This window comes from Schistocerca americana, chromosome 1, assembly GCF_021461395.2.
Source record: "Schistocerca americana isolate TAMUIC-IGC-003095 chromosome 1, iqSchAmer2.1, whole genome shotgun sequence".
In the NCBI taxonomy this organism is placed as follows: domain Eukaryota; kingdom Metazoa; phylum Arthropoda; class Insecta; order Orthoptera; family Acrididae; genus Schistocerca; species Schistocerca americana.
The window spans coordinates 1,054,721,162-1,054,743,769 of NC_060119.1; the positions used below are offsets into that span (position 1 = coordinate 1,054,721,162).

The following is a 22,608-nucleotide window of genomic DNA, read 5'->3' on the forward strand; positions in this document are numbered from 1 at the left end:
GTTATTCCCGCGAACCATTGGAACAGGAAAAGGGGGAAGCGACAGAGGTGCATAAGAGTACCCTCCGCCACACACCGCAAGGCGGCCGGCGAAGTACAGATGTAGACGTAGATAAAATGTCGTGCGACTAGGGCCTCCCGTTGGGCAGACCGTTCGCCGGGTGCAAGTCTTTCGATTTGACGCCACTTCGGCGACTTGCGCGTCGATGGGGATGAAATGAAGATGATTAGGACAACAAAACACCCAGTCCCTGAGCGGAGAAAAATCTCCGACCCAGTCGGGAATCGAACCCGGATCCTTAGGATTGACATTCCGTCGCGCTGACCACCCTTTTTTTTTTTTTTTTTTTTGCGGACGTCACAAGACATCCATTCAAGTTGATCGTTGATTCCTTGACTCAGTTTTTTTTTATTACAGAGGACAATCGGCCCTCTGACCGAACACGCTGAGCTACCGTGCCGGCGGCCACTCAGCTACCGGGGGCGGACCAGATGTAAACCTATAATAGACCACGTGTGTTTAATATCTGGGGTACCTTGTCGCCGCCTGCGATACGTGGGTGAAGGAAAACTTAGTTTGGCTCGAGTGGAAGCAGGTCACCAGGGTCCTCTGCGATATAAAGATGCCGCAAGATCTAAAGGCGAAAAGATCATGATACGCCCAGTAACCGTGTAGGGTGTAGAATGACTCTCACTGAAGCCGTGAGCAGACTCCTCATGCAATTACAGTGAAGACTCTCGGATGGTTAATCGAACTGAGTTGATATGACAACGTAAGAAATGAAGATATTCCAGATGATTTGGCGTCGCTCCAGTTGAGTATGAAGCGAGGAAAGACCGTCTTCGCTGGTACGGACACGTAATGAGCAGGACAAATAGCTCTTCAGTTTGACTGAGGTGGCATACGAACACGGGGAAGACCAACAAAGCGGTAGCTTGACATCAGGTCCGAGACGAGCGACGTTGACTTTAACCAAAAAGACAACCACAGAGAAAAATGAAGAAGATGTAGTGAAACAGAGGACCTAGTACGTGCAGCACAAACGTTACGAAAGGAGTTAACAGATTTGCTACTGAGCGAGGTGGCGCAGTGGTTAGCACACTGGACTCGCATTCGGGAGGACAACGGTTCAAACCCGTCTCTGGCCATCCTGATTTAGGTTTTCCGTCATTTCCCTAAATAGTTTTACGCAAATGCAGGTATGGTTGCTTTGAAAGGACACGGCCGATTTCCTTCCCAATTCTTCCCTAATCCGAGCTTGTGCTCCGTCTCTAATGACCTCGTTGTCGACGGGACGTTAAACACTAACCTCCTCCTCCTCCTTACAGATTTGCGACAAAGTTATGCTTCCTCAACACGTCGTTCAGAAAGAGTCGATATCGTCATATGTAAGAGTAGCTTCCGGAGTATCTTAACGGTGTGTTACAGGACCGTTAGTGTTCAGGATATACAAAGAGCGTTCAAAAACTTTTGCACAGTCGTCTCTATTTTTTTATTTTTTGTAGGGGGAGAATTAAATTTTTTTTTGTACATAATTGGAACATTTAGCTATAAGTTGGTATATAAAAGTATTTTCTTTTATTTACAAGTAAGCCTTAATGGACCGTGAAGTAGATGTCCGGTTGCGACAACAGTCGATGATGGAGTTCCCCTTCAAGACCGGCGATGACTCTGCCACATCGATTCACAGGAAGTTGCTCCCTGTTTATGGGGAGGACACAGTGGATCGCAGCAGTATCCAGCGGTGGTTGCAGAAGTTTAAAGAAGGTGATTTCTCTCTACTGGACAATCCACGATACGGTAGACCATCGGCGGCAGTGAATGACGTGAATAAGGAGACCATTGATCAAATCATCCAAACTGACAGATGTGTGACGACACGACGGCTTGCTGAAATGACTCGTTTGTCATAGGGTAGTGTGGTATCACTGGTACAGTCACTTGAGTACAGAAAAATCTGTGCACGTTCGGTGCCTAGATTACTGACAAGAGAAATGAAAACGACGAGGAAGAATGTGTGCGAGGGACTCATGAAGACCTTTACTGAAAAGCGGAAACATTGTTTTGACGACGTCATTACCCAGGATGAAACATGGTTGTTTTTGTCCGAACCTGAGAGCATAACCCAATCCATGGAGTGGCGTCATATGGGTTCCCCTCGGAAGAAGAAATCAAGACTTTCACGAACGACAGGCCGAAAAATGATGGCCTTCTTCTTCTGGGATCAGTGTGGTGTCATTTCCATGGACTTTTTGGAACCTGGCTCCACAATTAACCGGGACCGTTACTGTTTGTCATTGAACAAGCTGCGACGTGCCATCAAGACCCACAGACCACAACTTCAGGGTCAGCTCATCAGACTACGCCATGACAATGCCAAACCCCTTACAGCCCTTATGAGGCAGGAATTTTATAGTGAGAAAGACTTTATTTCCTGTGTCAAGCGATGGTGTAAAAGTCAATCCCCAGAATTTTACCAAAGTGCATTTACATCATGGAAAGAGCGTTGGACAAGATGCGTCACAGCTGATGGAGGATACATTGAGTAGGCTCAATGTATAGCTAAATGTTCCAAGTATGTTCACAAAAAATTTCATTCTCCAACTGCAAAAAATAAAAAAATTAGTGACGACTGTGCAAAACTTTTTGAATGCCCTTTGTACATAATACTGGATAACATCAGAAGCTACTACGGCCGTTCGCGGATGATACTGTTGCGTATAGCAAAGTAAGGTTACAACGCCAGAGAAATGTAGCGAAATACAGGAAGGCCTGTAGATGATCGACACTAAATTCAACGTGCTACGCATAAATAAGTGGAAAGTTCCATTAATGTTCCATTATGCTATTGGAGCAAATCACTTGAAACAGGGATAGCCGTAAAATATCAAAGGGCATCCGCCCGGAACGATCTAAAGTGGAACAATCAAAGAGTACCAGTTACGGGAAAAGAAGATCTCAGACTGAGATTCATTCCAAGGATCCTCAGGGAATGTATTTCATCCACGGAAAACGCGGTTTACGAAACATTCTTTCGACCGATCGTGAGTTTGCTCGTCACTCTGGGGCCTGTAACAAGCAACGTTTTATTACTGAATGTTTAGTAAACACGAAAGTGTCACAGATATGCTCAACACAACTTCTCTGTCAAGTGCTAAAAGAGACGCGTTGAGTCTCGTTCTGATTGAGAAACGGCTTTCAGCCCATCTTCCCATTTCTCAGTCATCGGTCACAACTTTCACAAACGACTCACAGCTGTGGTAGACCATTTCAGTCATATCCTTTCTCTCAAGCAAAATGTGCAGACAAGAAACTAAGAGAGAGGTACTCGTAGACTTGAAATTTGAGACGGATCTCTCATTCGAGGAAGACGGCCGTAATTCCTAACGTCCTATAGATCTTAAACGTTACTACGTCTTTAAATTCACTCCAACCTAATTACTAGGAAGGACTGCCTGGGGCGCATCGGCATTACCTCTCACATGACCTACATCAAACTCCTGTGTCAGGTGCTGAAAGAGAGTGGTTGAGTCTCGTTCTGCTTGGGATGCGAATTTCACCCCATCTTTCCTTTTCTCAGTCATCGGTCACAGCTTTCACAAACAGTCCACAGCTGTGGGTAAACCAATCTCAGTCATATCCTTTCTCCCAAGCAAAATGTGGAGACTAGAAACTAAAAGAGAAAGCGGAATGTGGTGCTGTGTTTTGTACCGACATGAACTCCCTTTGCAGAAAGTGCAGAATGGAAGATAAACAACACTTGGCACTGTGAGTTCTCCAAATGCGCATCAGAGCTCTTGCTATCGCTATGTTTCAGGATAGAACTATTTTGTAGCCGGCCGTTGTTGCCTAGCGGTTCTAGGCGCTTTAGTCTGGAATCGCGCGACCGCTACGGTCGCAGATTCGAATCCTGCCTCGGGCATGGATATGTGTGATGTTCCTAAGTTAGTAAGCTTTAAGTAGTTCTAAGTTCTAGGGGTTTGGGTTGTTTTGGAGGAGGAGACCAGACAGCGAGGTCATCGGTCTCATCGGATTAGGAAAGGAAGTCGGCCGTGCCCTTTCGAAGGAACCATCCCGGCATTTGCCTGGGGCGATTTAGGGAAATCACGGAAAACCTAAATCAGGATGGCCGGACACGGGATTAAGTTCTAGGGGGCTGATGACCTACGATGTAAAGTCCCATAGTGCTCAGAGCCATTTAAACCATTTGAACTATTTTATACAGATGTAAACATTTCATTAGTGGAGCATTAGTCAGATACAACCTACAAGGATTTTCATTGAAATATTTCTGGACATATTACAGCGTCATATTGTAGAATATTGAAAACGCTAAATTAACCAATGTTTCAGCTGTGTTGGAAGTGCCTTCCTCAGCACACAAATTGTTTCAGCTGTTGGTCGTCACTTCCACACTACCTGATCAAAGCATCTGGACACCCCAATGTCATGCAGAACTGTCCACTAGATGTCACGAAAGGCGAAGCAGTAACAGCAGAATGAGTTGGTCAGTGACTTCGAATGTGGACTAGTCTTGGGTGTCAATTGAGTAACAAATCGACGAGGGACGTTGGACATTTCAACGCTTCTAAAACTGCCTCAGTCTCTCGTAGTTTCCAAATTCTGCTACCACTACGGCTAGCACAGTGGCTATTCGTAGAGAGTTAAAAAGAACAGAGTCCAGTTGTCCAGCAGCTCCTAATAAGCTACGCATTTCCGCTGTCAGTGTTAAGCGGAGCCTGAGGTGGCGTACAGAGCGACGCCACAGGACAGTGTTGAGTGATTTGGAGTGATGAATCACACCATATCCTGTGGCAACCTGATGTAAGCGTTTGGGTTTGGTGAATGCCTGGCGAACGTTGCCCGCCATCATGTGTATGTGTGACGTTGCGGAATGGAGGTGTTTTTCATGGTTAGGATGTGCAACAGTTCGGAGACGTTGATTGTATGTGCTTGGCAATCCACACTGCCGTAAGGCAGCGTCTTTGAGGCAATTCCTCAAATGGACTGCCCCATCCAGAGTCCAGACCTGAACCCAGTGGAACACCTCTTGGATGGGTTAGAACGTCAACTTCGCTCCAGATGCCGTCGTTCAACATGCTTCTCTGGTTTCGGTTCCTGAGGAAAGATGGGCTACCGTTCCTCCACATACATTCAGACGCCTCATTGAAAGTGTCCCCAGCAGAGTTGAGGGCGTCACAAAGGCGTAGACTGAACACACGACACATTGATGTCCACTAATGGGTGTCCAGATACTTTTGATCAGACAGTAGTTTATGCATTCCGGTTTTCCTCGTTGTGGTGCATGAGGTTTATGTCTATTTCGTACGCGTAACAGTGGTTACTTGCGAAGCGTGCAGAGTTACACCAATTACTACGGAACTGAAACAAACGGAAAGTGTGAAAGCCGTTGCCAGTGTAAGGCTTACTCCTTCTGAAAGAAATGAGTTATATTAGGTTTTAAAGTCCTTTGCCTGAGGTCTCGAGTTGGAGTCTCGGTCCGGCACACAGTTTTAATCTGCCAGGAAGCTTCACACTAGGTGTTCAAAAAGTCTCTCCGCAGTGCCGTATGATTGTTAGCCGCGCGTGCCGTGTGATTGTTCGCGTGCCTGGGTTTCTTCCCTTCCAGTGGACTCTCCCAACATTCCACTGTTTGGTTTATCTCAGCCAACGTCGCTAGTATCGGTGGTGTGTGTGTGTCGTTACGTGTTGACGTGAACTTTTCAGTTTAGTTCCCTTGTTCGTTTGTTTCGTTTTTTGTCATTGTTAAAACGCTAACGTGTGTTTTTAGTCGAACAAGTGTTCAAAGCTGGCCGTAATTACACAGTTTCAGTTCGTCAAACATTTAATTCAGTTTTCCCGGAGACAACAGTCCCACAACGCGATACTGTGCGAGATTTGATTAACAAATTTCGAAGTATGATTTCAGTGACAGATGCACCGAGAAGTGGTCGTCCTAGCGTTTTGTCCGAGGATAAACTACTCGATATTTCCGATAAAATGTCCATGAGTCCAAATAAGTCAGTAAGAAAACTCGCCCAGGAAATTGATGTTAGTGTCGGAACAGCCCACACAGCAGTAAGGAAAAAATTAGAACTTTTCCCATACAAAGTGACAGGCGTCAAGAACTGAAAAATACTGATCATGGCAAGATCTCAATGGTTCAAAAATTTCGTTTCAAACAAAATGAAAGGAATATTCTTAATGAAACATTTTTCACTGATGAGGCGTGGTTTCATTTACCCGGGTACATGAACTTGCAAAATTCTCGTACGTGGAGTACTGCAGATCCACTGTGTATTCATGAGGAACCAATTCAATCTATGAAAATAGGAATTCGGATTGCAATTTCTAGACGTCAGATTGTGGGTTCCACATTTTTCAACGAAACAATAAACGCACAACGATACCGCAGTGATATTCTGTACCCATTCATAGGAGACCTTGTGTTAAGTGAAATACTGAACGGTTATTTTCAAGAAGATGGTGCAACCGCGCATACAGCTCGCGTTTCAATGTCACTGCTTGCTGATGTTTTTGGTGATCGGATAATTTCACAGGGACTTTGGCCTCCACGATCGCCTGACCTCACACCACCTGACTTTTTCTTCTGGGGTGCATCGAAAGCAACTGTCTATAAAAACCGTTCAAAATCCATCGATGAATTGAAAACTGCAATATCCACTTTTATTGCTTCTGTTACAGAAGAAGTGTTACAGCTTGTGTTTGGAAACAAGATTAGACGAATTGAATTGTGTATTCAACAACAGGGGGAACACTTTCAACATTTAATGTGAAAATTAGTAAGTGAAAATGATTATTCAATAAATTAATAATTTGTATTTTACTGAGTTTCACTTCGGTATATTCACTGCGGCATACGGCACGCGCGGCTAACAATTAATCATACGGCACTTCGGAGAGACTTTTTGAACACCCCGTACCAGCGCACACTCCGCTGCAAAGTGACAATCTCATTCTGGGAACTCGGACGAGTCCTTCCCAGGCAAACTACTCTGTTATTCACCTTAAGATTTAATGAGACCACGGAAAACCAAAATGTGGTTGGTTGGACGATGATCAGAGCCCCTCTCTATTCGCAATGCGAGTCCAGTCCGTTAAATACTCCTCCCAAAGAGCACCGAAGAAACTGTCGACTATATTGTGCCCATCCGACGGACGATTCACGAAGAACCGTGTCAAGTGCCCTCACTTCACGAGAGACGGCGGGCGGATTTGGAATCACACCAATAACTTCAGTTTAGTCTGATGATCAGAATCTATATTACATCGCCACGCCTTGACTTACCACCAAAATGGGGAATATTTCTTCCGCTACCAAAATTCGAAATTGGCAGCTTTCAAGTCGGAATTCGAATTAGGATGCGCTTTACATTAAGGGCAACGATTACCTATGAGCTGCCGAAAATATGTTTATGTATCTGCTACCCCGAAACTGTTACTTCTAAGTTCTGAAACAACAGCGAAGGCGTAAAACCAGTTGTCTCGGAGACAACAAATGCGACATCGCGATTTACGAATAATTTCAAGTTCTATAAAAGACGAATGACTCACGAGGAAAAATTTTGAACTAGTAAACCAAGGGTTAGCAGACTTGTTTCATTGTCCTCCAACTTCACTTCCGTTTGGACTCTCAGCAGAAGACGTGTCTCTGTACATATTTTCGGCAAAATATACTCCTGGGACGATGACGGCGTGCCAACTTTCCAGAAGTGCGATAACCTCTTTACTAGCCTGGCAGAGTCTCAAGAGATCTAACTTTCATTTATAAAAATAACTGTGTTGAAATGCAACCAGTTATACGAGACAGGCGGCGTAACATACGACAGAGGACGCAATATATCGATACTGAAAATGTTTCAGGCAACACGGAATAAAACTCTGCCAGTTCCTTTTGTTAGCGAATCTCCGTGATATTAAAACTAATTCAGTGTCACAGAAAATCTCGTATGCACATACTGCTGACGCCTGTTGCTATGGCGTACTGTTTACTTTCCAGTAATGGTATTTGGGACGCTAATCATCTCTTTCTCTGTCCCTCAATCTTTCCCCTCTCCCACCCCTCCCCAACCCCACCCTCACCTCAGACCCGCCACCAGAATCCATCCGGCCTCTCTCTCTCTCTCTCTCTCTGTCTCTCTCTCTCTCTCTCTCTCACGCACGCGCACGCGCGCGCACACACACACACACACACACACACACACACACACACACACACACACACACTTGGATTTGTTGTTGCTACATAGACTCTAACCCACTTATAGAACATGCTCTGTACTTTCTTTGTGCTGCACATACAACACCTTGTCGTATTTAGCGTCGTGTACAACGAAAGGCATGTTTCGTTTCATAATTCAAAACAGATATCTGGTGCTAACACGAGGGTCACAGATGCGAAGGAAATTGCTACGTATGAGACTTATTTCACATGAAGACGTCTTTTATTACACAGTGTGAGCGGTACTGACTCCTAAATAATAAACACAATACTCACGGTAGCCCTAATATGATGTCCAATTTCGAATATGCTGAACTGCTTAGAATCGTAAAAAAAATCATATGAATGTGTTAATGGTACAGCCGCAACTTTGAATAGATTTCCTGTATTTCTTGACGGCTGTAGTCGCTGCAGCGCCTGTTCCTTCAAACATGCATGCACGACCGAAATTCTTAATAACACAGGCACCGCTATACCACATTTATTCGCCAAGATCAGGCTCTCGTCTCTCAATAAATATGTCCTTCCTGGACGGGAATATACGTAACGTACGAGAGCAGGTTGTGACACATGGACGCCAGCATATGGAAGTTTGAGGCTGGCTGTGGTTCGTGCTCGGATGGCCGAAGCGGTTAAGGTGAACGCTCGCGTTACGTGGGAAATCCGGGTTCAAGTCCCAGTCCGGTAAAAATGTTCACTGTCGTCATTCCAATATGCAGCCGAAGGTAGTTTATATTCGCAACTGCGAAAACATTTCCTGTATTTCTTAATGACTGTAGTCCCTGCAGTGCCTGTTCTTCAGACAAACATGCATTCATGTCCAAAAGACCACTGCATCATACTTCTTAATACCACAGACACTGCTATTCCGTATAGACTACAAATGCCATACTTCACTCTTATACACTGATGAAAATGATTGGTTAGAATTATATATTAATACCTTCAGCTGCTGACGGGCGTTGATGTATATCAACGGGGACAGGTGAAACTGTGTGCCCCGACCGGGACTCGAACCTAGGATCTCCTGCTTACATGGCAGACGCTCTATCCATTTTTTAACCCCGTTTTGTTTGCTCTTGTTCGTTGCATCTGCTCGGGACGGACGTCGTAAGACATCCGTTTAGATCGTTGTTGATCTATTAACTCAGTTTTTTTATTACAGAGGGCAGCTAACCCTCTGACCGAACACGCTGAGCTACCGTGCCGGCTGTCCATCTGAGCCACCGAGGGCACAGAGGGTAGTGCGACTGCAGGGACTATCTCGCACACGCCTCCTGCGAGACCCACATTCTCACCTTATATGTCCACACACTACATTCGTAGTGTCCCTACCCAACACACTCATTACTCGTGGACATATAAGGTGAGACTGTGGGTCTCGCGGGAGGCGTCCGCGTGGTAGTTCCTGCAGTCGCGCTCTCCTCTGTGTCCTCGGTGGCTCAGATGGATAGAGCGTCTGCCATGTAAACAGGAGATCCCGGGTTCGAGTCCCGATCGGTGCACACATTTTCACCTGTACCCGTTGATATATATCAACGCCTGTTAGCAGCTGAAGGTATTAATATCTAATTCTAATTTCGTTCTAGACGGCTGCAGGTCGTGAATGGTGTTTGTTCTGTCGGATATCTTCGAAAGAACAGACACCATATCCATATAAGTATAAAATCAATGGTGCTGAGGCTGGAACTTACTATCTGATGTAGCGTCCTTCACTTCTTCTCTTGTAGAACGTGCTGAAAGAACTCTGAGCAGCTCATATTATAATTTGTTTTAACTAGAAGTTCACTTTCCACAGATCCCACCTTAAGCTTGTTTCACTTTGAAAATACGAAACGTGTCAATACTCCTTTACTCCGTCACCCCATAAATACAACTGCCTCTTCAACATTAACCATTTCGAAAACGTGGTGACGAAACAGCTGACTTTTAAAACCACTGCTTTTTTTTTTACTTCTCGTGTGTTTTACACATAATGGCTAACAAGAACAAAAAGTTAATGAATATGAAATTAACAATTTTACAATATGATATAAAAAAGTAAAACTGCAAAAGTAAACCGTAAAAGGAGGAACTTGAGGGTGTCCCATAACACACATGTAAGGACACGGGACAGTCTTAGAAAAGTGGGGACGATCGAGGAGGGTGGCAATCAACACTTGTTACTAGAAATTGTTATGGCATGTATCCACCCTTCGCCATTATAAACAGCTCCAAATCTGCTGGTGACGTGTCTGAACGTCTGTGGAGATCTGGCAGCCTATTCTTCCTCAAGAACAGAAACCAAGAAGTTAGTAGTATTGGACACTGCGGTCTCGAATGAAGTTCACCTTCTAACTCATCAATTGGTTTCAGGTCGCGACTCTGCGCAAGCCACTCCATTTCTAAACGTTACTGTCCACACACCATTACCTCACAGGTGCCTCGTTATGACAGGGAGTACTGTCAAGCTGATACCAACAATCATTGTCTCCAAGCTGTTCCTGTACTGTACGCAGCACACAATGCTGTAAAATGTTTTCATATTTTTCCGCATTTAGCATTTTCTGAAGCGTAATAAGAGGACCAGATACTAAACACGAAAACAGCCCTATACTGGCGCTACAGACAGGTAACATTCTCCAGGCATTCGTCAAACCTAAAACCTTCCGTCGGATTGCGACAGGATACAGCGCGATTCATCACTCCAAATCACTCGTTTCCAATTATCCTCTGTACAGTGGTGTCGCTCTTCACAACACCTCAAGTCTCTCTTAGCACTGACTACAAAAACGTGTGGCTTACAGGGAGCTGCTCGACCTTTGTCCAGGTTCTTTTTGACACCTTAATCACAGTCATTGTGCTAGCTGGACTGGTGTAGCACTTCGAAACTCACGTCTGATTCCTTCCCCGGATTTCACGCGATTTTTTTACAACCGGCCTCGACAGTGCTCGACAGTCCCTGTCCGTCAGTAGATCAGATCTGCAGCATGGTCTTTGTTTAGCTGTGGTTGTTTCTTCGCGTTTCCATTTCGCACTCACATGGCCAACTGCCGACCTGGACAGCTTTAGATGCGCTGATACATCCGTGATGGGTGTTTCAATGACTAGCCCACGCTGAAAGTCACTGAGCTCTCTTGACCAACCCATTCTGGTGTTAATGCTTCTCTACTGACAACACGATACTGTCCCACTCATGTTACACCACTCGTTTCGTCTGTCGTGCCGTTTATTATCCAATTCCGCGTTACACAGGGGTGCCCGGACACTTTTAATCAGATAGTGTAACTCTATGTTGAAGTCCCGAGCTATTATCCACGTACAGCTTCGTTACTGGTTAACGTCGAAATAAGTTCTCTACTTTCATCACATTTAGCCCTTTAAAAGGTGACGCAGGAGGTTCATGCGTGACGAACACTATACACAACTATCAAGGAATGTTTCAAATTTTTCTGCATCGCATGTATATATCGTAGAAGATGAATTGGCTGGGACAGTCAAGTTCACAGGTCTTCCCGATTCCCAATTTGAATATATTGGGTTGTTGCTATTGGAAGACTGATGAAAACCCATTTTTGTTGCTTTTGCTTGTTTCTCCAGACGCACAGGATGAGGCGTTGCATATATTAAGCAACGAATCTCCAGCAGCTGGATCATCCAAACAATGGTCGAGAAGCCAAGGGCTTGCAAAACTATCGCGTGCACTATTATGGTCGTGACACATGAACTAAAATGAATACATGTTTTTCGTGAAAGAAAATGCATTAAAAAATCCCCCCTCCCCCGCCCACACACACACAGCGCAAGAGCACTTTGCCTGAGCTAATCCCCGGATTGCCGCTGTTCACATAGTTTCACCGTTCTTTGACCACCATCTTTTTCATGTTTCATTGTCATACTTAACCAAATCGAGCCGCCCACCATGAGCAATTCCAAGCACTGTAAAAATCAGTTCTGCTTCATTTAGCTTTCGCGAATGAAAGTGTGACCGATCGTCAGAAAATGAGGAGTGGTTTACAACTGTTTCGTGATTCATCTTTAGTTCCTTACAGTTATCATGACTGCAAAGGCGCCAGTGCTGCAAAACTCTTCACATGATTACATCGACTTTTCCAGTGCTTTCTTGAGAACGGTGAGACGCATATGTGACATCAATATTTCAAGAGATAAAACGCTTTAATCATCCTTCTATCTGATGTACTGATGCCGCAACATGTTCAAAAACATTACAAATCGTTTTAGGCAACTGCATGCAGCCTTTTTGTACACATATTTCAGCATGTATTGGTTTTCTTCTGTCTTTTTACACGGATTCAAGAAACAAAACCTTTTCTTGGCTGCACTATGTTCAGTCAATGTCAGATCGGAAAAAAGTTCCAGAAGTAAGCGATCGAAATCCATCAACACTAGTATATGAACAAACGTTTTCTCCAAACCTTTTTTCTCAGTTTGTAATAATAATGTCTTAAATATGTAATTTACCTCTTTTTATACCTAAACCTACACGTAATGTGCTTAATTTTTCTTGCTAATTAAAATTTCGATTTGAAACATTCAGTACGTTTCTTTGACTAAATTATTTTAACTTTTCATTTTGAACTAATTTCGAAAAGCGATATTAAGGAAACGAAAGTCGTTATTGAAGCTTTCTTCTTTATTCAACACTTAAAATATCAAGCTAGAAACAAGGTGATCAGATTTGACCAATGCGACCACTGATCTAGAGCAATGTCTACTACTCTTTTACACAGTGATGAGCTGTTTCTGGTGTTACGAAGCTGCTTTGTTTTTTAGCCTCTTTTTATAGCTACGTGCTTTCGTAAACTGTCTCGCATTACAAAATTATCTCGTCATTGACTGTGACTCATACACTACATAGGAAGAGACTGCCGCTCTGCGGCTACGACTGTGTAGCAATGCACATTCTGATGGATTACAAATTTTGCGAGGCCAAAACTACTAACGGAGATTCCAGAATGAGATTTTCACTCTGCAGCGGAGTGTATGCTGATATGAAACTTCCTGGCAGGTTAAAACTGTGCGCCGGACCGAGACTCGAACTCGGGACCTTTGCATTTCGCGGGCAAGTGCTCTACCAATTGAGCTATCCAAGCACGAATCACGTCCCGTCCTCACAGCTTTACTTCTGCCAGTACCTCGTCCCCTACCTTCCAAACTTTACAGAAGCTCTCCTGCGAACTTCTGTAAAGTTTGGAAGGTAGGAGACGAGGTACTGGCAGAAGTGAAGCTGTGAGGACGGGCCGTGAGTCGTGCTTGGGTAGCTCAATTGGTAGAGCACTTGCCCGTGAAAGGCGAAGCTCCCGAGTTCGAGTATCGGTCCGGCACACAGTTTTAATCTGCCAGAAAGTTTCTTATTAACGGAGATGTTTTCGAACTCAAGGCGACGTTGTTTTCGAGGAACGCTGTTGAGCAAATTTAGAGTCGCGGCATTTTAAGCTGACTGTAGAACGATCCTACTGCCGCCAGCTGACATTTCACGCAATGACCATGAAGATAAGATACGAGACATTGAGGCTCTTACGGAGACATATAAACAGTCGTTTTGCCCTCGCTCTTCTTGCGAGTGGAACAGGAAAGGAAATGACAAGTAGTGGTATGGGGTACGCTGCGCCACGCACTGTACACTGGCCTGTGGATAATGTATGTAGATGTAGATGAATACATCAACATCTACATACATTGTGGGCTTATTTGGTGGAGGAGGGTAGGGGGGTGGAGTTCTTCCCTCGCTCCATTTGCGAGTGGAACAGGAAAGGAATGACTAATTGTGGCAGAAGATACCCTCCGCCATGCACCGTACGGTGGCCTGCAAATTACGTATGTAGATGTAACTGTTCTAGCGAAAGCAAGTCTAGGGCGCGTGCAGAGGCGTGAAGACATTGTTTTTTCCCTCGTCCAATACGAGAACTGATTAGGACGTAAAATGGCTACTGTTGGTGCGAAGTACCCTTCGCCTCTCACCGCGCAGTGACTTGACGAGCATACACAGGAATGCAGCAGCAGGACCACGCACTGTGCCTGGCTGTGCCGGCCTGCTGAACACCATCCGTGTTGCGCAGGCAGCGGAGCCTGTATTTCGCAGGCGCAGCTCCTCCCCCGCCGTTACGAGCCCGTCACGTGACGCGAAGCGCTATTTTGCCCCCGATTGCCTATTTTTATCCAGTCCGCTGGTGAGCCGGCCAGCGCGGCGCATATTTGGAGTTGGCTGGCTTCTCCAGCGCCGCTCTCGTAACCATCCAGCCAACGTCACCTTACATCCACACGCCCTCCAAATGTGGTCCCTTTGCTGGTCGCTATTTGCATTCCGTACTCGTCTCAAAGAAATACGAGAAGAACCCTGCGTTACAAATACACTCTCTGACTGTCCAAAAGTCTAATTGCAGCATTTATAATAAATGATCTAACGATAACTCCTGCATCTGCATTTCAAGAGAGGTGAATGATAGGCATATACAGGGCGAGTCAAGAGGAAAGGTACATACTGTGAGGGATGAGTCATTCTGAACAAAAAACTACAAATGAACATATGGTCTTTTCTTAACCGTATCCGACATACAGCTGTTAGAAAATCACGGGCGTCAGTCACGTGTCCTTCTTCACAGCACTCACATGCGAATACAATAAAAGCTATATTAGGCTAGGTAGTGTTGTCTTTAGGTGGCCATTTCAATGCACGTGGCGCGGTATTATTGATGATCAACTCATAGGCCTAGTTGTTTTAGATAAGCGTCTTAATGGAGACTGGTACCTCGATTTCCTCCAAAATGTATTACCAGAACAGTGGGAGGATATTCCTTTGGAATACGAAGTCGTATGCACTTTCAGCACGACGGCCAGTGACACGGAACCTCGATGAAACGTATTGGATCGGTCGCCGTGAAGTCACCTGATCTTACTGCAACAGATTACTGTTCGTGGGGTTGGCTTTAGAGCGAAGTCTACAAGTGCAGTGTGGACTCCTCACTCGTACTTTACAATAAAAGGCGTACGAATGAGCTCAGTGCAGCAACACAACAGCCGTATACAAGAGCTGCAAATTGCATTGCAGTTGACGGTGGACTTTTCGAATATCTTTTTGTGAGGAAGTGTACACAATCAAACAAAAGCATTAGATCACAGTGTTTCATTTTACTCTCACCTGTATTTCCCCGTTGTTGTATTAGTTTCCTCGAAAATGTGTCACACGTTCATGTGAAGTTTTTTTGTTCAGCACCACTAACACTATCACTCCTCAAAGCATGTACCTTTCCTCCTGACTCACCCTGTCTGTCCTGCATAACTAGCAGCCTGTGACTTCCAAGCTCAGCTAGCTAATGCTGAGACTGCCAACAATCCACACGTCTTATTCCAACTACTTCATACTGGAGTTTCTCTTTAATTGTGTCCTTGATACGGTGATCAACGAATGGCGACGAAGAATGAAAGGAGTTGTTGGAATACAAATACGGCACAAAAAAAGCGTACATTGCCTGGCATTTGCTGATAATATTGTGATATTATTCATTAGAAGAGGCTATTAATTACATCAAGCAACTACAGAGAGAAGCGACTGTAGCGGACCTACATATCTCTGTCGAAAAGAGACAGTATATGATAAACATAAAGACATCTCATGGAAGACAAGAGAAGGTACCAAAGTTCAATAGGTACAGATATTTAAATACCTAAGGGAATGGGTAAAAACTGACCAGACAGAAGAAGAAACAATGGGAGCACAAATAAACATCAGTTTAGCGTACAAACTATGAACATCTACAATAAGAAGAATCTTTCGATCAATGCAGAACTGAGATATTACCAAACAGTGATTCGCCATGAAGCCTCGTACGCAGCAGAAAGTCCACACCTCGTAAGAACAGGACTACTTAAGAGGCCAGAATTTTTGTAACGACTGTTTCTCAGGATGATATTGAGACCAAGAAGAACAGAAGCACCCAGAACTGTATACCAAGACAGAGAATCTCAGGCACCATCAGTAAAGAAAGGTTCATGTTCTTTCGACACATCCATAGGATGGACCAGGGGAAGTTTACATACCAGATAATACAACTTCTTCTGAACAAGAGAATTAAAGTAGATGGATTCAAGAGACACGAAAGAATCTGGGAGAAACTGAAACACAGGAAACAGATATTTACTACAGGATGTGTTTCAAGTAAAAAATTCAGGCTGTTATAGGTTCCCGGGACACTCAGGGTAAAACCATGGTGGATAGAAGAGTAACGAAGGTTGCAAAGTATGAGAATGAAAGAATAATGGGGAAAGATAAAAACTAGAAGAAACGAAGCTGACCCGAATTAACGTAGTCCTCAGATATCCAAATGAAAAGGAGAAGGAAGAAGAACAAGAAGAAGAAAGCCTTGCTTACTAGGCATTAATTTGTGGTGCTTTGCCTTTCTTCTTTCCAGTGACGTAATAAGAGTTTAAAACGCCGAGGATAATCTTCGCTATCCTCCAACATTTCCTAATTTTGTGTTTAATAAACTATTCTATTTGCACTATACAGTTTAAAATACGGAACAACACGCAGTCTAAAGTTGCAGTGATTGCAAAGATAACGCAATTCCTTTCTTAGTGTTTCATTGTCGATCAATGCAAAGCCGCAAGGAACAAAAGCAATAAACATAGAATGCCATTCGATATACACTCCCGTTATGATGGCTCACTTGGCAACTACGGTGGCTCCATCAAGCAACTGAAAACAAGAAAGAAGCAACTCCGTACGAGGAATGGGCAAGTCTTATTGAACCGTTGCTCAATAGAAACCAGTTTCCATCCCCTCATTATATCCTGTCACATGTCTCCATCTCCTCCCTAATTAATGCCCTTCAGTCTTTTCCCTTCTTCGTTTCCCCTTCGTAATTCGCCCTCCCTCTTCCCTTCCCTAATTAATTCGCCTGTCACATAAATGCGCCCCATACGAACGGTGGCCATGGTGCGCCCCCCACCCCACAGCTACCATAACTTAGTTAAGCCTCTTCCCTTACCCTAATTTATTTCGCCTGTCACAAAAATGCGTCCCACAGGAACGGTGGCCATGGTACGCCCGCTACCCCACAGCTACCACAACTTAGTTAAGCCACTGCTTCGACCAGAACGCCATCTCCATTATCCTGATATGAACGAACTAACCACTTTCAATCTGAATCACGCCGCAAAGTGATATTTTTCGCGAACACAAGACAGAAACTCGAATACATTAATGCAAACGACGACTGCGTGAATCAATACGTGTTCAGCACCGAGCTATGGGAATATTTTAATATGAAAAGGCATTGTTGTTCGGACTCTACATTCACACCCATATCTTGTTGCACAAAATGTAACTCTGAATCTACTTCTATAACCTGCAGGCCACCTGACTGTGAGTGATGGAGGGTACTTTGTGTACCGCTGTCGGTTCCCTCCTTGCCCGTTCCATTTCCGTGATAGGTTCGCGGGAAGAGCGATTGCCGGTAAGCCTCCGTGTGGGGTCCAATCTCTTTAATTTTATCCTGACAGTCCTTTCGCGAGATATACGGTGGAGGAAGCAATGTATTTGTCGATTCCTCTATGAACGTACGCTCTCGCAACTTAAACAGTAAAGCACTTAATGACGCGGAACGCCTCTTTTGCAGCGTTTTGCCACTGGAATTGGTTGATGATCTTCGCGATGCTTTCGTGCTTGCTAAATGAGCCTGTAACGAAACGCGCTGATCCTCATTTGATCTACCCTACTTCCTTTATCAGTCTTATCTTGTACGGACCTCCCCATATTGACGAGCAGTATTCAAGCATTGGCTGAACGAGTGTTTTGCAAGATACCTCTTTCGCGAGTGTACTACATTTCCTAAGGATACTTCCAATGAATCTGTCTGGCATCTGCCTTACCTGCGATTAGGGCGATGTTATTGTTACACTTTAAATAGCGCCGTAGTAGCCTAGATATTTTACGGGTGTAACTGGTTCCATTGTTTGTTCTGCAACCGTGCAATAGTATAATTTCTGTCTCTGTATATGCAATACGTTACATTTGTTTACGTACCGAGTCGATCGCACTCCCTGCACAAGCATCGATCCTGTCAGCTCTTCGTGCATATCATTAGAATTTTCTAGAATCGCGACTTCTCTGTACACACAGCATTATCCGCGAAAAGCCTTATGGAACTTATGACGTGTAATCAGCGACCATCAGCCATTAGCGCAACGTAAACAGAGTACTGCAGCGTCGAGACGAGACCGTCTAAAGTGTTCAAATGGTTCAAATGGCTCTGAGCACTATGGGACCTAACTTCTGAGGTCATCAGTCCCCTAGAACTTAGAACTACTTAAACCTAACTAACCTAAGGACATCACACACATCCATGCCCGAGGCAGGATTCGAACCTGCGACCGTAGCGGTCGCGCGGGGCCAGATTGTAGTGACTAGAACCGCTCGGCCACTTCGGCCGGCCGTCTGAAGTGTAGTCTGTGAGTGGCTCTCTAGCGCGCACTTAATGGAAACTGTATCATCTTAAGTAAGACTAAGTGAACATCACATGTGATTCACTGAAATTTCGATGTTGATCGAGATCGAAAGAGCAGATAGGCGCCATAATGTTTCGTATCTTTCATTGGCTAGACCAAGAGAGTATCGAGCAATACTTCTCCTCTCCAACTTTTTGAAGAATGTTGAAACTCATGGACTAAAATACCTTAATTGTCGCTGTAACTCCACGGTTTTCGGTAGAAGTTCCTAGGCCTAGTGAGCATAGGCCTAAAGAAGACAGTCTATAGATACAGGGGATTGGACAGCTGTGGGGGGCACCTGACAGTTCTCGCCTTAGTTGAATTAGGAGGGCGCCTTTTCTTCGATTTCATCTTCTTCTTCTCCTCACACGAGAAGAGTTTTTTAATTATTGATTTTATATTTTCAATCACATTTCGTTTTGGTAGCTTCTTAATATCGATAATTTTAATTTTGAAATAAGTTTTTCCTTTCACTTTACCTTCCTGTCGTCTTCAGTTTCTTCACGATTCTGATGTGAAGATCCTTGTACCACGAAAGCATGCAGATTGGGATGCAGATTTCTTTGGACAAACTTTGTGAGAGGAATTTCTTTCAAAACAAGAGCTAGTGCCAATAGAGGCGAATAATGGAGTGTGTGTGTGGGGGCGGGGGGGGGGGGGGGAGGAAATAGAGTCTTGTCTGAACTAACTCACTTCACAATTAAGAAAGCCCTCTCTCTTTATCAATGCCAGAAAGCGTATAAAAGAACTGTCTTCACACACTTTTCCCGCCACTAACAGGAACTGGATTGAAGCACCATTGTAGAAGTGTACTTCAGACAGAAGGATATGGCTAAAGTTTAAGCAGCTTATCTCTGTAGGAATGCCGGGTGAATAGACACGCGAAGTAACACTCTGTCGTGGTTGTGGAGTGAAACTGCACTATTTTATTAATTTAGTCATCGTACACTTCTACAGAGGCGTTCTCATAAGAAGGGTACAAAGAACCGACTAACTGCCTGCTATATCACAAAGATAAAACACACTCAAAAGAACTAGTCACTCAGATAATTTCGCGCTGCAGTCAATAATGTTACGCCGTAAATCCAAACATAAAAACAAGAATTAAATTTTAAAAAAATCATGTACGCGATTACAAAATCATTTTTTTAAACTAAATGATTTATATGTTGCATCCCAAAAGAGAAGGAACCGTTGGCGTGACTCGAACCTGGAACCTTTGCCTTTCTCGTCAAGTGCTCTACGAACTGAGGCTATCAAAGGCGTGACTCACGATCCGCTCTCATAGATTTACTTCTGCCAGTATCTCTCTCCTACCTGCCTTAGTCTGCCAGACATTTTCAATTCAGCTATAGAGTAAGTATTCGTTCTGGACCCAGGGAGTTGATCGAAACCATCATCCAATCGTAGCTGCATTATTAAAGCAGAACTTCCGAGTGCAGCAGCATATTCGTAAAGGCAAACATTTCGAACTTTGCACCAAAAAGCACTTATTAGTAACTCAATTAAGAAACAGCTGTGTTAGTTGAACATTCGTGACAGGATATCGAAATCCGGTGTCTACCTTTTTCTGTTAGTTTACTTCCGACTCAAATTTCAGTCAACCGGTGATGACATATGGAGGAATCAAATAGAAAACAGTACTTGCGTCGATAACAGATCAGGGTTCGAATCTCGTGTTCAGCAAATTTTATTAATCATGACTGTATCACTGAGCCTTTTTACCTATCTCTATCTAGGGAATACCGGTACATAATCTCTACATTCAGTCCTACTCAAATGATGGTTACAAAATTGTGAAGCTTTCTTCTACAGCTGTGTTGATGCAATGATTAAACAAGAAAGTGAACAACACTGATAGAGATCCGACGCCTTTCATGATTCACAATTTGCATAAGACAATATCTACGTGCGAATCTCGTAAGCACCACAGTTTCAAAAATGTTCCCCAAAATACGTTATTTCTGTCGTGTCATCTACATCCATCGTCAATCCCTCTCCACAGGCTCTTATTTCAGTCTGCTTTGTACGACATGATGTAACACACATACGCTACAGAACTGTAGACATGATAAACGTAAATATACCGTAAAGTTCGGAATGCAAGCAATCACTACATATTACTATACGAATTTGTTTCCCATAACACCCCACGATCCACAGCTGTAACACAGAATTGTTATTTCAAAATTCGGCGACTGTCAATCAATTCGCATTTCAGTGACGAATTACGATTATGGACTTTAAAAAACAACAGAATTTGTCGTGGGTCGTGGCAAAGATGGCCGATGATGACACCCTGTGTAAATAAAAGTCGAAACATATATACGTGCAACGTTTGTGAAATATTCTGACGTTGACGATTTTCTCTGGCAGTTTGGCCGCCTTCCATCCCATACGATACGACTGAGACGGCTAACAGCTGTTTTCTAAGTCGTTTCCAGAACTTTGTTTATGTCCCTTGCGCCAGAAAGCTATTTCTGCGAATGCAAATTTCAGACTGTTGCGACATCTTGACCGACATTCGGTGTTTATCTGCCGCCATTACGGCTGCTGCAGCCGTCAGACGTGCTTCGATCTTCGAGTGAGCGCTGAAATAGTGTACAAATGGAGATATTTCGTACAACTGCGATACGAAATCTGTAGATTACTGACGTAGACTGTTAGCTCAGTTACACAATAATGCATTTTATTCACGGCAAAGAAGGTGAAGACATTGAAATGCGGGAGTACTAAGCCCACTTCGTGCATTATCTATTTGTACTTATGCAAGACAAACTGTATTCGCAATGCACAGCATCGAGAAAACGATCATTGTCTTTCGTTCTTAATTCGATTTTTTCCCCAGGAATCTTAAAGCTTTAATAATTTTTAAGATAACATGCGTGTTAGCAAAATTTTCAATCATTGCGCAACCACCTTCTTAACCGTAAGTTAGTTGAATCCTAATAACAAATGTATTATCATTTCTTACGCAATAGTAATAACTACAGTGATTAAATGATACCACAGAGTTCGTTTTATATTTCCACCGTAATTTTTACAGTTGATTTGTCACTTTACTTAAATATTCTTGTGTAACGGTACAGCACGTCATCCGAGATGCATCTTGCAGTACATTGAAACGAACACACCACTTTAGCACATACAAAATCTTTCAAGGGAGGGAATGAAATGAAAGGCCTTCTCTGAAAATACGCGAACCTGTTATCTGGGCCAATCAGATGTGAACGACGCAGGGTAAATTATGCAGGAAGCTATCTTGGATTATTGCTTTCAAGACTTCATATCAAGAACTGTACACAACAGCTTGTAGTTCGCACTTTACCACAAAAGTTATTTCGGAGAGGAAAAAGTTAATGAGAGCCGCCACGCAACAAACGTCAAAGACAGGAAACCCACCTGCCATGCTGGTCTGCCCGGCATGCTGTCTTGTATTCTCAGTGCTCTTAAGGGTTGAAGAGAGTCCTGTCGCCCAACGCGCGCGCTCTTGCTCTGGTACTGGAATAGCTGCGGTCGGCTTTATGCTAGCCCTGTTGAGTCAGGCGCAGGGGGTGGCGGAGTGGGGGTAGCGGCGGGGATACCTGTTTTAGTAGGGCTAGTCTCGATTTCCCAAGTGTGGATCGCACGTCCTTGTGCGTCACGCTTGCGAGAAGCTGTGAACTGCTGAAAGGCGTACCGCCCCTAACAGACCGCATACGCGAGTCGCCGCTCTCGTTTCATGGGGTTGCAAACAGTCTAAAAACCCACTCGAGTGCATTTGCAGGGGCGCCAACATTCGTGACAGCTGTGCGCGATGTAGCCCAAAAGAACTTCATGATAGGTTTACGAGCTTAGTAGCAGGAGGCTGCGAAGATATGTTTTCCAACAGAGCCGAA

General features: G+C 44.1%; 1 protein-coding gene across 1 annotated transcript in view; it reads right to left on the reverse strand.

Annotated features, from left to right (window-relative positions):
• Positions 1 to 22,273, reverse strand: part of LOC124617135 (muscle-specific protein 20-like) — a 166,952-nt gene extending 144,679 nt beyond the window's left edge. The window contains exon 1 of the mRNA XM_047145241.1: positions 22,133 to 22,273. Coding sequence (XP_047001197.1) covers positions 22,133 to 22,156 — 24 coding nt within the window. The 5' untranslated portion in view covers positions 22,157 to 22,273. The remainder of the gene's footprint in view (positions 1 to 22,132) is intronic.
• Positions 22,274 to 22,608: the final 335 nt, after the last annotated feature.